We start from the raw sequence: 12,014 nt of genomic DNA on the forward strand, positions 1-12,014 counted from the left end.
TCAACACTAGTGGAAGAAGTGGCTGTGGTGCTTTCAGTTGAAGCTATAGAAGCTGTTGAGGACTCGGTTATAGCTGTGTTTGTGCCAGTAGTAGTCTCAGGACTAGTGGCAGAAGTTGCTGTGGTGCTTTCAGTTGCAGCTGAGGAAGCTGTTGAGGACTCAGTTGGAGCTGTGGTTGTACCAGTAGTGGTCTCAGGACTAGTGGAAGAGGTGGCTGTAGTGCTTTCAGTTGGTGCTGAAATAGATGTTGTGGCCTGAGTTGTAGCTGTGGTTGTGCCAATAGTGGTCTCAGGACTAGTAGCAGAGGTGATTGTGCTGCCTCCAGTTGTAACTGAGGAAGCTGTTGAGGACTCAGTTGGAGCTGTGGTTGTACCAGTAGTGGATTCAGGACTAGTGGCAGAAAGGGCTGTGGTGCTTTCAGTTGGAGCTGAAGAAGTTGCTGTGGATTGAGCTGTAGTTGTTGTTGTGCCAGTAGTGGTCTCAACACTAGTGGCAGAAGTGGCTGTGGTGCTTTCAGTTGCAGCTGAGGAAGCTGTTGAGGACTCAGTTGGAGCTGTGGTTGTGCCAGTAGTGGTCTCAGGACTAGTGGAAGAGGTGGCTGTAGTGCTTTCAGTTGGTGCTGAAGTAGATGTTGTGGCCTGAGTTGTAGCTGTGGTTGTGCCAGTAGTGGTCTCAGGACTAGTAGCAGAGGTGATTGTGCTGCCTCCAGTTGTAACTGAGGAAGCTGTTGAGGACTCAGTTGTAGCTGTGGTTGTGCCAGTAGTTGTCTCAGGAATATTGGCAGAGGTGCCTGTGGTGCTTTCAGTTGTAACTGTGGAAGTTGTTGAGGACTCAGTTGGAGCTATGGTTGTTCCAGTTGTAATCTGAGGAGCAGTGACAGAGGTGGCTGTGGTGCTTTCAGTTGGAGCTATAGAAGCTGTCGAGGACTCAGTTATAGCTGTGGTTGTGCCAGTAGTGGTCTCAGGATTATTGGCAGAGGTGGCTGTGGTGCTTTCAGTTGGAGCTGAGGAAGCTGTCGAGGACTGAGTTGGAGCTGTGGCTATGCCAGTAGTGATCTCAGGACTAGTGTCAGAGGTGGCTGTGGTGCTTACAGTTGGAGCTGAAGAAGCTGTTGAGGACTCAGTTGGAGCTGTGGTTGTACCAGTAGTAGTCTCAGGAGTAGTGGCAGAAGTGGCTGTGGTGCTTTCAGTTGGAGCTGAGGAAGCTGTTGAGGACTCAGTTGGAGCTGTGGTTGTACCAGTAGTAGTCTCAGGACTAGTGGCAGAAAGGGCTGTGGTGCTTTCAGTTGCAGCTGAAGAAGTTATGGACTCAGTTGTAACTGTGTCTGTGCCAGTAGTGGTCTCAACACTAGTGGCAAAGGTGGCTGTGGTGCTTTCAGTTGGAGCTGAAGAAGTTGCTGTGGATTGAGCTGTAACTGTTGTTGTGCCAGTAGTGGTCTCAGGACTAGTGGCAGAAGTGGCTGTGGTGCTTTCAGTTGGAGCTGAGGAAGCTGTTGAGGATTCAGTTGGAGCTGTGGTTGTGCCAGTAGTGGTCTCAGGACTAGTGTCAGAGGTGGCTGTGGTGCTTACAGTTGGAGCTGAAGAAGCTGTTGAGGACTCAGTTGTACCTGTGGTTGTGCCAGTAGTAGTCTCAGGACTAGTGGCAGAAGTTGCTGTGGTGCTTTCAGTTGGAGCTGATAGAAGCTGTCGAGGACTCAATTATAGCTGTGGTTGTGCCAGTAGTGGTCTCAGGACTAGTGGCAGAAAGGGATGTGGTGCTTTCAGTTGGAGCTGAAGAAGTTTCTGTGGATTGAGTTGTAACTGTTGTCTGTGCCAGTAGTGGTCTCAACACGAGTGGCAAGAAGTGGCTGTGGTGCTTTCAGTTGAAGCTGATAGAAGCTGCTGTGGATTGAGCTGTAACTGTTGTTGTGCCAGTAGTGGTCTCAACACTAGTGGCAGAAGTGGCTGTGGTGCTTTCAGTTGGAGCTGAGGAAGCTGTTGAGGACTCAGTTGGAGCTGTGGTTGTGCCAGTAGTGGTCTCAGGACTAGTGGAAGAGGTGGCTGTAGTGCTTTCAGTTGGTGCTGAAGTAGATGTTGTGGCCTGAGTTGTAGCTGTGGTTGTCAGGACTAGTAGCAGAGGTGAGTCCAGTGGTCTCAGGACAGTAGTTGTCTCAGGAATATTGGCAGAGGTGACTGTGGTGCTTTCAGTTGTAACTGTGGAAGTTGTTGAGGACTCAGTTGGAGCTATGGTTGTTCCAGTTGTAATCTGAGGAGCAGTGACAGAGGTGGCTGTGGTGCTTTCAGTTGGAGCTATAGAAGCTGTCGAGGACTCAGTTATAGCTGTGGTTGTGCCAGTAGTGGTCTCAGGACTATTGGCAGAGGTGGCTGTGGTGCTTTCAGTTGGAGCTGAGGAAGCTGTCGAGGACTGAGTTGGAGCTGTGGCTATGCCAGTAGTGATCTCAGGACTAGTGTCAGAGGTGGCTGTGGTGCTTACAGTTGGAGCTGAAGAAGCTGTTGAGGACTCAGTTGAACCTGTGGTTGTGCCAGTAGTAGTCTCAGGAGTAGTGGCAGAAGTGGCTGTGGTGCTTTCAGTTGGAGCTGAGGAAGCTGTTGAGGACTCAGTTGGAGCTGTGGTTGTACCAGTAGTAGTCTCAGGACTAGTGGCAGAAAGGGCTGTGGTGCTTTCAGTTGCAGCTGAAGAAGTTATGGACTCAGTTGTAACTGTGTCTGTGCCAGTAGTGGTCTCAACACTAGTGGCAAAGGTGGCTGTGGTGCTTTCTGTTGGAGCTGAAGAAGTTGCTGTGGATTGAGCTGTAACTGTTGTTGTGCCAGTAGTGGTCTCAACACTAGTGGCAGAAGTGGCTGTGGTGCTTTCAGTTGGAGCTGAGGAAGCTGTTGAGGATTCAGTTGGAGCTGTGGTTGTGCCAGTAGTGGTCTCAGGACTAGTGTCAGAGGTGGCTGTGGTGCTTACAGTTGGAGCTGAAGAAGCTGTTGAGGACTCAGTTGTACCTGTGGTTGTGCCAGTAGTAGTCTCAGGAGTAGTGGCAGAAGTGGCTGTGGTGCTTTCAGTTGGAGCTGAGGAAGCTGTTGAGGACTCAGTTGGAGCTGTGGTTGTACCAGTAGTAGTCTCAGGACTAGTGGCAGAAAGGGCTGTGGTGCTTTCAGTTGCAGCTGAAGAAGTTATGGACTCAGTTGTAACTGTGTCTGTGCCAGTAGTGGTCTCAACATTAGTGGCAAAGGTGGCTGTGGTGCTTTCTGTTGGAGCTGAAGAAGTTGCTGTGGATTGAGCTGTAACTGTTGTTGTGCCAGTAGTGGTCTCAACACTAGTGGCAGAAGTGGCTGTGGTGCTTTCAGTTGGAGCTGAGGAAGCTGTTGAGGACTCAGTTGGAGCTGTGGTTGTGCCAGTAGTGGTCTCAGGACTAGTGGAAGAGGTGGCTGTAGTGCTTTCAGTTGGTGCTGAAGTAGATGTTGTGGCCTGAGTTGTAGCTGTGGTTGTGCCAGTAGTGGTCTCAGGACTAGTAGCAGAGGTGATTGTGCTGCCTCCAGTTGTAACTGAGGAAGCTGTTGAGGACTCAGTTGTAGCTGTGGTTGTGCCAGTAGTTGTCTCAGGAATATTGGCAGAGGTGACTGTGGTGCTTTCAGTTGTAACTGTGGAAGTTGTTGAGGACTCAGTTGGAGCTATGGTCGTTCCAGTTGTAATCTGAGGAGCAGTGACAGAGGTGGCTGTGGTGCTTTCAGTTGGAACTATAGAAGCTGTCGAGGACTCAGTTATAGCTGTGGTTGTGCCAGTAGTGGTCTCAGGACTATTGGCAGAGGTGGCTGTGGTGCTTTCAGTTGGAGCTGAGGAAGCTGTCGAGGACTGAGTTGGAGCTGTGGCTATGCCAGTAGTGATCTCAGGACTAGTGTCAGAGGTGGCTGTGGTGCTTACAGTTGGAGCTGAAGAAGCTGTTGAGGACTCAGTTGTACCTGTGGTTGTGCCAGTAGTAGTCTCAGGAGTAGTGGCAGAAGTGGCTGTGGTGCTTTCAGTTGGAGCTGAGGAAGCTGTTGAGGACTCAGTTGGAGCTGTGGTTGTACCAGTAGTAGTCTCAGGACTAGTGGCAGAAAGGGCTGTGGTGCTTTCAGTTGCAGCTGAAGAAGTTATGGACTCAGTTGTAACTGTGTCTGTGCCAGTAGTGGTCTCAACACTAGTGGCAAAGGTGGCTGTGGTGCTTTCTGTTGGAGCTGAAGAAGTTGCTGTGGATTGAGCTGTAACTGTTGTTGTGCCAGTAGTGGTCTCAACACTAGTGGCAGAAGTGGCTGTGGTGCTTTCAGTTGGAGCTGAGGAAGCTGTTGAGGACTCAGTTGGAGCTGTGGTTGTGCCAGTAGTGGTCTCAGGACTATTGGCAGAGGTGGCTGTGGTGCTTTCAGTTGGAGCTGAGGAAGCTGTCAAGGACTGAGTTGAAGCTGTGGCTATGCCAGTAGTGATCTCAGGACTAGTGTCAGAGGTGGCTGTGGTGCTTACAGTTGGAGCTGAAGAAGCTGTTGAGGACTCAGTTGTACCTGTGGTTGTGCCAGTAGTAGTCTCAGGAGTAGTGGCAGAAGTGGCTGCGGTGCTTTCAGTTGGAGCTGAGGAAGCTGTTGAGGACTCAGTTGGAGCTGTGGTTGTACCAGTAGTAGTCTCAGGACTAGTGGCAGAAAGGGCTGTGGTGCTTTCAGTTGCAGCTGAAGAAGTTATGGACTCAGTTGTAACTGTGTCTGTGCCAGTAGTGGTCTCAACACTAGTGGCAAAGGTGGCTGTGGTGCTTTCTGTTGGAGCTGAAGAAGTTGCTGTGGATTGAGCTGTAACTGTTGTTGTGCCAGTAGTGGTCTCAACACTAGTGGCAGAAGTTGCTGTGGTGCTTTCAGTTGGAGCTGAGGAAGCTGTTGAGGACTCAGTTGGAGCTGTGGTTTTGCCAGTAGTGGTCTCAGGACTAGTGGCAGAGGTGACTGTGGTGCTTTCAGTTGGAGCTGAAGAAGTTGTTGCGGGCTGAGTTGTAGCAGCAGTGGTCTCAGGACTAGTGGCAGAGGTGGCTATGGTGCTTTCAGTTGGAGCTGAGGAAGCTGTAGAGGACTCAGTTGGAGCTGTGATTTTTCCAGTAGTGGTCTCAGGACTAGTGGCAGAGGTGGCTGTGGTGCTTTCCATTGGAGCTGAAGAAGTTGCTGTGGACTGAGTTGTAAGTGTGGTTATGCCAGTAGTGGTCTCAGGCCTAGTGGCAGAGGTGGCTGTGGTGCTTTTTGTTGGAGCTGAAGAAGTTGCTGTGGACTGAGTTGTAAGTGTGGTTATGCCAGTAGTGGTCTCAACACTAGTGACAGAGGTGGCTGTGGTGCTTTCAGCTGAAGCTGAGAAAGCTGTCGAGGACTCAGTTGGAGCTGTGGTTGTGCCAGTAGTGGTCTCAGGACTAGTGGAAGAGGTGGCTGTAGTGCTTTCAGTTGGACCTGAGGAAGCTGTCGAGGAGTCAGTTGGAGCTGTGGTTTTGCCAGTAGTGGTCTCAGGACTATTGGCAGAGGTGGCTGTGGTGCTTTCACTTATAACTGTGGAAGTTGTTGAGGACTCAATTGTAGCTATGTTCGTTCCAGTTGTAATCTCAGGAGCAGTGGCATAGGTGGCTGTGGTGCTTTCAGTTGCAGCTGAGGAAGCTGTTGAGGAATCAGTTTTAGCTGTGGTTGTGCCAGTAGTGGTCTCAGGACTAGTGGCAGAGGTGGCTGTGGTGCTTTCCATTGGAGCTGAAGAAGTTGCTGTGGACTGAGTTGTAGGTGTGGTTATGCCAGTAGTGGTCTCAGGACTAGTGGCAGAGGTGGCTGTGGTGCTTTCAGTTGGAGCTGAGGAAGCTGTTGAGGATGCAGTTGGAGCTGTGGTTGTGCCAGTAGTGGTCTCAGGACTAGTGGAAGAGGTGGCTGTAGTGCTTTCAGTTGGAGCTGAAGTAGTTGTGGCCTGAGGTGTAGCTGTGGTTGTGCCAGTAGTGGTCTCAGGACTAGTAGCAGAGGTGATTGTGCTGCTTCCAGTTGTAACTGAGGAAGCTATAGAGGACTCTGTTGTAACTGTGATTGTGCCAGTAGTTGTCTCAGGACTATTGGCAGAGGTGGCTGTGGTGCTTTCAGTTGTAACTGTGGAATTTGTTGAGGGCTCAATTGGAGCTGTTGTTGTTCCAGTTGTAATCTCAGTAGTAGTGACAGAGGTGGTTGTGGTGCTTTCAGTTGTTACTGTGGAAGCTGTTGAGGATTCAGTTGTATCTGTGGTTGTGCTGGTAGTGGTCTCAGGACTAGTGCCAGAAGTGGCTATTGTGCTTTCAGTTGGATCTGAAAAAGTTGTTGTGGACTTTGTTTTAAGTGTGGTTATGCCAGTAGTGGTCTCAGGACTAGTGGCAGAGGAGGCTGTGCTGCTTTCAGTTGTAGTTGTAGTTTTACTTGTACTTGTTGTGCTTTCTGGAAACTTAATGATAATCTCTGGATTTCTAGCATTTATACTCTTCACAAGACTCAATATCAGCACTCCTATTGTTGTTGTAATTACACAGGCTAAAAGACATGCCAAAAATATTTTCAGTAGTGACCAGTCACTTTTTTTCCCCTGAAAGGAAAGTAAACAACCTAATTAGCCTCTAATTCTTATACTTTCTATGGGGAATGTTGTCAACATGCTGTGCAATAAGAATTATTTTTTAAATCAGTGATTTGTATCAAGTACATGGTATATTTTTGAAACAATAGAAGATACAACTGAGAATGATAGATAATCCATTACATTGGATTTAACAACAATCCTGTTATCATTCCTACCTCTAAAATTAAATACTAACTCTTCAGCCATATTTGTAATGCCTTCCACAATGTTTCTCCTACCCGTACAGTTGTATTTCACTATGGTCCCTTAAATATACCCTTCATTTCAGTCTAAGTGACTTCGCACATCATTCTCCAAAGTCTCTGTATATTTACATTGCCTTTCTCATGTTTTACCTCCTTTATGAACCCTAATCTCTTCTCTCAACTCAATATTAAACTAAAATTCTTTTGAATCCTAAATTTTCCTAGGATCATTTGTATGGATTTCTCTTTTACCACCACCACCAACACCACCACCACCACCACTACTACTACTACTATTACTACTACTACTGCTACTACTACTGCTACTACTACTCTTCTACTAGTAATATTACTACTCTCCTCCTCCTCATCTTCCTCTACTACTGTTACTAATTCTCTTCTACCACAACTACTACTACTCTACTACTGCTCCTACTACCGCTATCACCACTATTACTATTGCTACTACTGCTGCTATTGTTGCTATTACTACAACTCATACAACTATTGCTGCTGCTTGTTGATAATAATAATAATAATAATAATAATAATAATAATAATAATAATATGTGGTTATGATGATGAGGAAAAGAATAACGATTATTGTTACAGCAACAATAATAGTATTTACATAGTGTTTTAAGGTTTGCAAAGGTGAGTCATTTGTTCCTCACAATGTTTCAATGAATTAGGTTTTATTATTATTTCCTTTTCACAGATGAGCAAACTGAGGTTGAGAGAAGTCAAATGACTCACCCAGTGTCACACAGCTTAAAAGTCTCCAAAAAGGATACTTCATATCATTCTATTTTAAAAATAATCACATTATCTCATAAAGCTACATATATTTGCTTGCTATTAGATTGTAAGCTCTTTGAGCTTACAATAATTTTTTAACTTTATTTCTCAAGTACCTTGCACAGTGCCTTGTAAGTAAACCCTTAATTTTGAGTTGAAGTGAATATCAACAGGTTAGAATTCTTGAATAAATCAAAGAAAAAATGCAACTGAAAATGTAAAAATTGACTTAGGTTCAAAAATTCAACTATATAAATAAAATATTTGAATGTATGCCTAGACAAATTTTTTGGGAAAAATGTCTATAATTTTTTAGTGGACTATAATTGCATCAAGAATTAATAGTGTGCTAAGACAGTTAAGAAAAGATTCCACTATTTTGGGTGGTGAGCAGCTAGGTGGTGCAATGATAGCTCTCTGGGCCTGAAGTCAGGAAGACATCTTTCTGAGTTCAAATCTGGCTTCAGACACTATTTGTGTGATCTTGGGCAAGTCACTTAATCATGTTTTCTCAGTTTCCTCATATGTAAAAATATGTTGGAGAAGGAAATGGCAAACCACTCCAATATCTTTGCCAAGAAATGAGATAAAGAGACAGAAAACTGAATGACTGAACAATAATGAAACCCACTTACCAGGCTGGATCTGAGGATGAGCATAGAAAAGTTCATAGAGTCTTTTTACCAGATTGCTCAAATCATTATGCATTATTTTCCCATGATAATTACTAAGGATTGTTTATTAACCCAAAGAAGAATTTCTTTCTATGTTGATCAGGGAAGAACCTATACTGAAGATGAGTGAAGATGCTTGAAGTATTGAGAAGCTGGACCCCCCCCCCAGAAGGGTGACCAAGACATTAAGGGAACTTGTCACCCTGCCATACAAAAAGTTTCTTAGATTTATCCTGGAGAAGAATGAAAAGGAATCTGACAGTTGTCTTCAAACATTTGAAGAAGTGTCCCTACAGAAGAAGGGAAAAAATGGGTGCAGCAGAGCCCCAGAGAGCAAAACTCAGAGCAGTGGATAATGGAGGATTGCCAAAACATAGACTTTGACTCTGCATTAATAAAAATTTCCTAATACCATATTTCCCCATGAAATAGATGCACCTTAATTTGGGGGTCTGAATTTGCAAAAAAATGTATTGCATAAAGTTATTGAACTTAAAATTTTTTTCACCATGAAATTCAAGGACCTTCTGCTCATAGCTTTTAGGCATCCTTTGGGCAAGTCTGGTGCATGGATGCATGCTTAGTCCATTCCATTTCATGAAAATGAAGCATCCATTGTATCTTCTTCTGAAATCAGTCACTTCTTTTTCATCAGCAGTTCTTCTGGCCTCATGCTGAACCATCTCTGTGGACACAGGAATTCCATTTGCCCTTTGCACTTCAATGCATTTCTTCAGTTCCCCTTGTACATCAGACCATTTGGCTGACTTGCCTCTAGTGGCCTTCTTCTGTCTTGATATTTTCAATAGGGTTTCTTCTTCCCATGGCCAGTCTGGGATTGTTTTCCCGTTTGGAGGAGGACCAAACTGATATTCAGTATCACGATTTCCAATCACTTTTGCAAACTGGATCATTTTAAACTTGAATTCAGAACTATGCGAAAATCTTTTCTCAGGCATTCCTGGTCAGAACGTGCCAAAACATAACCTAAGCAATACTAAACAGTGGTCACAAAGACAATAATAGCAAAAAAAGCAGGAAATGCAAGTAAAATAATCAACAGCCACTCTATAAGACATTCTCAGTTTTTAGAGCCCAAATTTTTTGGAAAAGGGTGCATCTTATACATGGGGAAATATGGTCATTATGGCTATCCAAAAGAGAATGGGTAGTTTTAGTAAGTTCCTCATTATTAGAAATCTTCACATATAGATTGGATGACTACTTGTCAAAAGATATTGAGAAGTATTTCTGATTACCATTAAAGCTAGCCTGAAGGGTTTCTGAGGCAATTAACCTGGGATATTACAGGAAGGCTCAGAATTTAAAAAAAACAAGAACAATAACACTATATTAGTGATGTTTATAATTTTGTGATTTATTATATCTAAAGAAGAAGCTTGATATCACAGACAAAACTAAGAACTGATCTTTTTGACTAGGTTTCTGACTTTTCTATAATAGCACATTCATAGCTATTTACAGTTCTCAAGGAAACCATAGGAATGTACAGTTTTCAGCTAGTCCTGAGGAAGAACAGGATTAGGATAGCTTATAAGTTATCTTAGAGATAATGTCTCAAGAGAGGTCATATTGTTTGATTCTTCCCACATAATTCAACAGCTCAAGAAGCATTTATCCAATGCTTGGCACTATGTTTTTGCAAAGACAAAAATTAAATAATCCCTGCTCTCAAAGACCTTATATTACTTAGAGATGTATTTACAAAGAAGTCAATACAAATTATATATAAAGTATAGTAATACAAAGCAATTTTAAGGAGGAGAAAATGCTTTTTTAAAAAACCTAGAGGCAACTGCAAAGGGAAATATTGGAAGTGATGATAACCTGAGAAGATCTTTAAAGAAAGTTAGGGAGTCCAAAAAAAGGGAACATTCCTAACAAGGGATAGCACTTATACAAAAATGCAGGGACAAGAGATGTGGTGTTGTAAAGAGAGAGCATTCATAGTTGAGGGTAATGATAGGTCATAGTGAGTAGCAAGGGATGTGGGAGCCAGACTATGGGACAAATGAAATATACTGATGAAAAGACTGGATTTGGTCCTTAGCAATAAGTAAATGCTGAGATCAGGATGAAGCACAGAAGAAGAAATCTTAACCTCTTTTCAAACATCTTCTAAGTGTGATGGCAAGCCAGACTTACCCAAAGCTTATTGTTAAGAAGGACTAAGGAAAGGAGGCATAAATGTGCCAGTAAAAGCTTAACAGAAGATTCTCTGGAAAAAAAAAAAAGTTGTGTGCCTAAACTACTTTTAAATTTGGTCTATAATATTAACAATTTTCTATCTAAATTTTTTAACCTTAGAGCTTATGCAATTAGTAAAACAATAAATCAGGCTCTGATTTGTAGCATCTGCCAAATTCTAAGGTATAAAGATTCACAATAAAAATTTAACAATTGGCTCTCAAGACAGCTCCAGTACAACCCTGAAAGAAGAGATCCAGTTGAGGAATCCTGTTCACATTAAGAAGAGGCTGAAGCATTCACCCACATCTACTAAATCTTAATGCAAATTCACATATGATTTTACTTTTTATGTCAAGATGATATAGGTGCAGCCTCAAGATATTCTAATCAACAACATTTGAACAGTCGGGAAAACATGACAACTACCTAAGGAAACAGTATTGTCCTAGTTTACCTGATGGCACAGCAGTTCTGCAGTTGGGGATGCCGAATGTCCAAGTACTCCTGAATTGCTACAGACTGTGGACAGTCTGGGGTTTATATCATGATGTAGCGAATGAATCGTACCAACTGGGAGGCAAGCTGTAGGGCCAATGGGATTTGGGAAGGACTGCAAAGAGAAAACAACAGTATCAGACTCACAGAAATCCAATAGTGCTGGATACATTTGTCATGGTGTATTGGATAGAGCGCCAGACCTGGAGTCAGGAAGACCTGAGTTCAAATCTGTTCTCAGGCACTTACCAGCTGGGTGACTCTTAGCAAGTCACTTAAAGCTGTTTGCCTCAGTTTCCTTATCTGTAAAATCAACGGGAGAAGGAAATGGCAAACTATTTCAGTACCTTTGCCAAGAAAACTTCTAATGGGGTCACAGAGTCAGACACAACTGAAATGATTGAACAACAAGAAGGCTCGCTTATTATAAGATTTGTTCCCCAGTTCACCTCCCCCCCAAAAAAGGAAGAAGTATTATGAACAATGAAAAAGAATCTGAAATATTCAGCAAAATAGAAGCATGAAGCAATCATGATTTTGTTATTGATTTTAAGTCTATGATGATCGGAAAACTTTTTTTTTGCAAGGCAAACGGGGTTAAGTGACTTGCCCAAGGCCACACAGCTAGGTAATCATTAAGTGTCTGAGCCCAGATTTGAACACAGGTACTCCTGACTCCAGGGCCGGTGCTCTATCCACTATGCCACCTAGCCACCCCTATGGAAAACTTTTTATCCTAGTACAGGTCCCTCATTTCACAAAAGGGAAAACTAAGGCTTAGAAGTAGCATCCTTGGGGTGGCTAGGTGGCGCAGTGGATAGAGCACTGGCACTGGAGTCAGCAGTACCTGAGTTTAAATTCAGCCTCAGACATTTAATGATTACCTAGCTGTGTGGCCTTGGGCAAGCCACTTAACCCCGTTTGCCTTGCAAAAAAAAACCTAAAAAAAAAAGTAGCATTCTTCAAGTATGGTTGCCCAAGTAGTAAGTAACATGATGAGGATTTGGAGCCAAGTGCTCTCCCCTAAACAGCC

At 43.9% G+C, this 12,014-nt stretch overlaps 1 protein-coding gene across 1 annotated transcript in view; it reads right to left on the reverse strand.

The window, feature by feature from the left end:
• MUC22 (mucin 22) overlaps positions 1 to 9,234 on the reverse strand; it is a 34,413-nt gene extending 25,179 nt beyond the window's left edge. Inside the window, exons 1-3 of the mRNA XM_074202005.1 lie at positions 9,048 to 9,234; positions 1,879 to 6,512; positions 8 to 1,682 (exon numbers count right to left, since the gene is read on the reverse strand). Of these exons, the coding sequence (XP_074058106.1) occupies positions 8 to 1,682; positions 1,879 to 6,512; positions 9,048 to 9,234 (6,496 nt within the window). The remainder of the gene's footprint in view (positions 1 to 7; positions 1,683 to 1,878; positions 6,513 to 9,047) is intronic.
• Between the last annotated feature and the right edge of the window lie 2,780 nt (positions 9,235 to 12,014).

Source organism: Macrotis lagotis, chromosome X, assembly GCF_037893015.1.
Source record: "Macrotis lagotis isolate mMagLag1 chromosome X, bilby.v1.9.chrom.fasta, whole genome shotgun sequence".
NCBI lineage: Eukaryota > Metazoa > Chordata > Mammalia > Peramelemorphia > Peramelidae > Macrotis > Macrotis lagotis.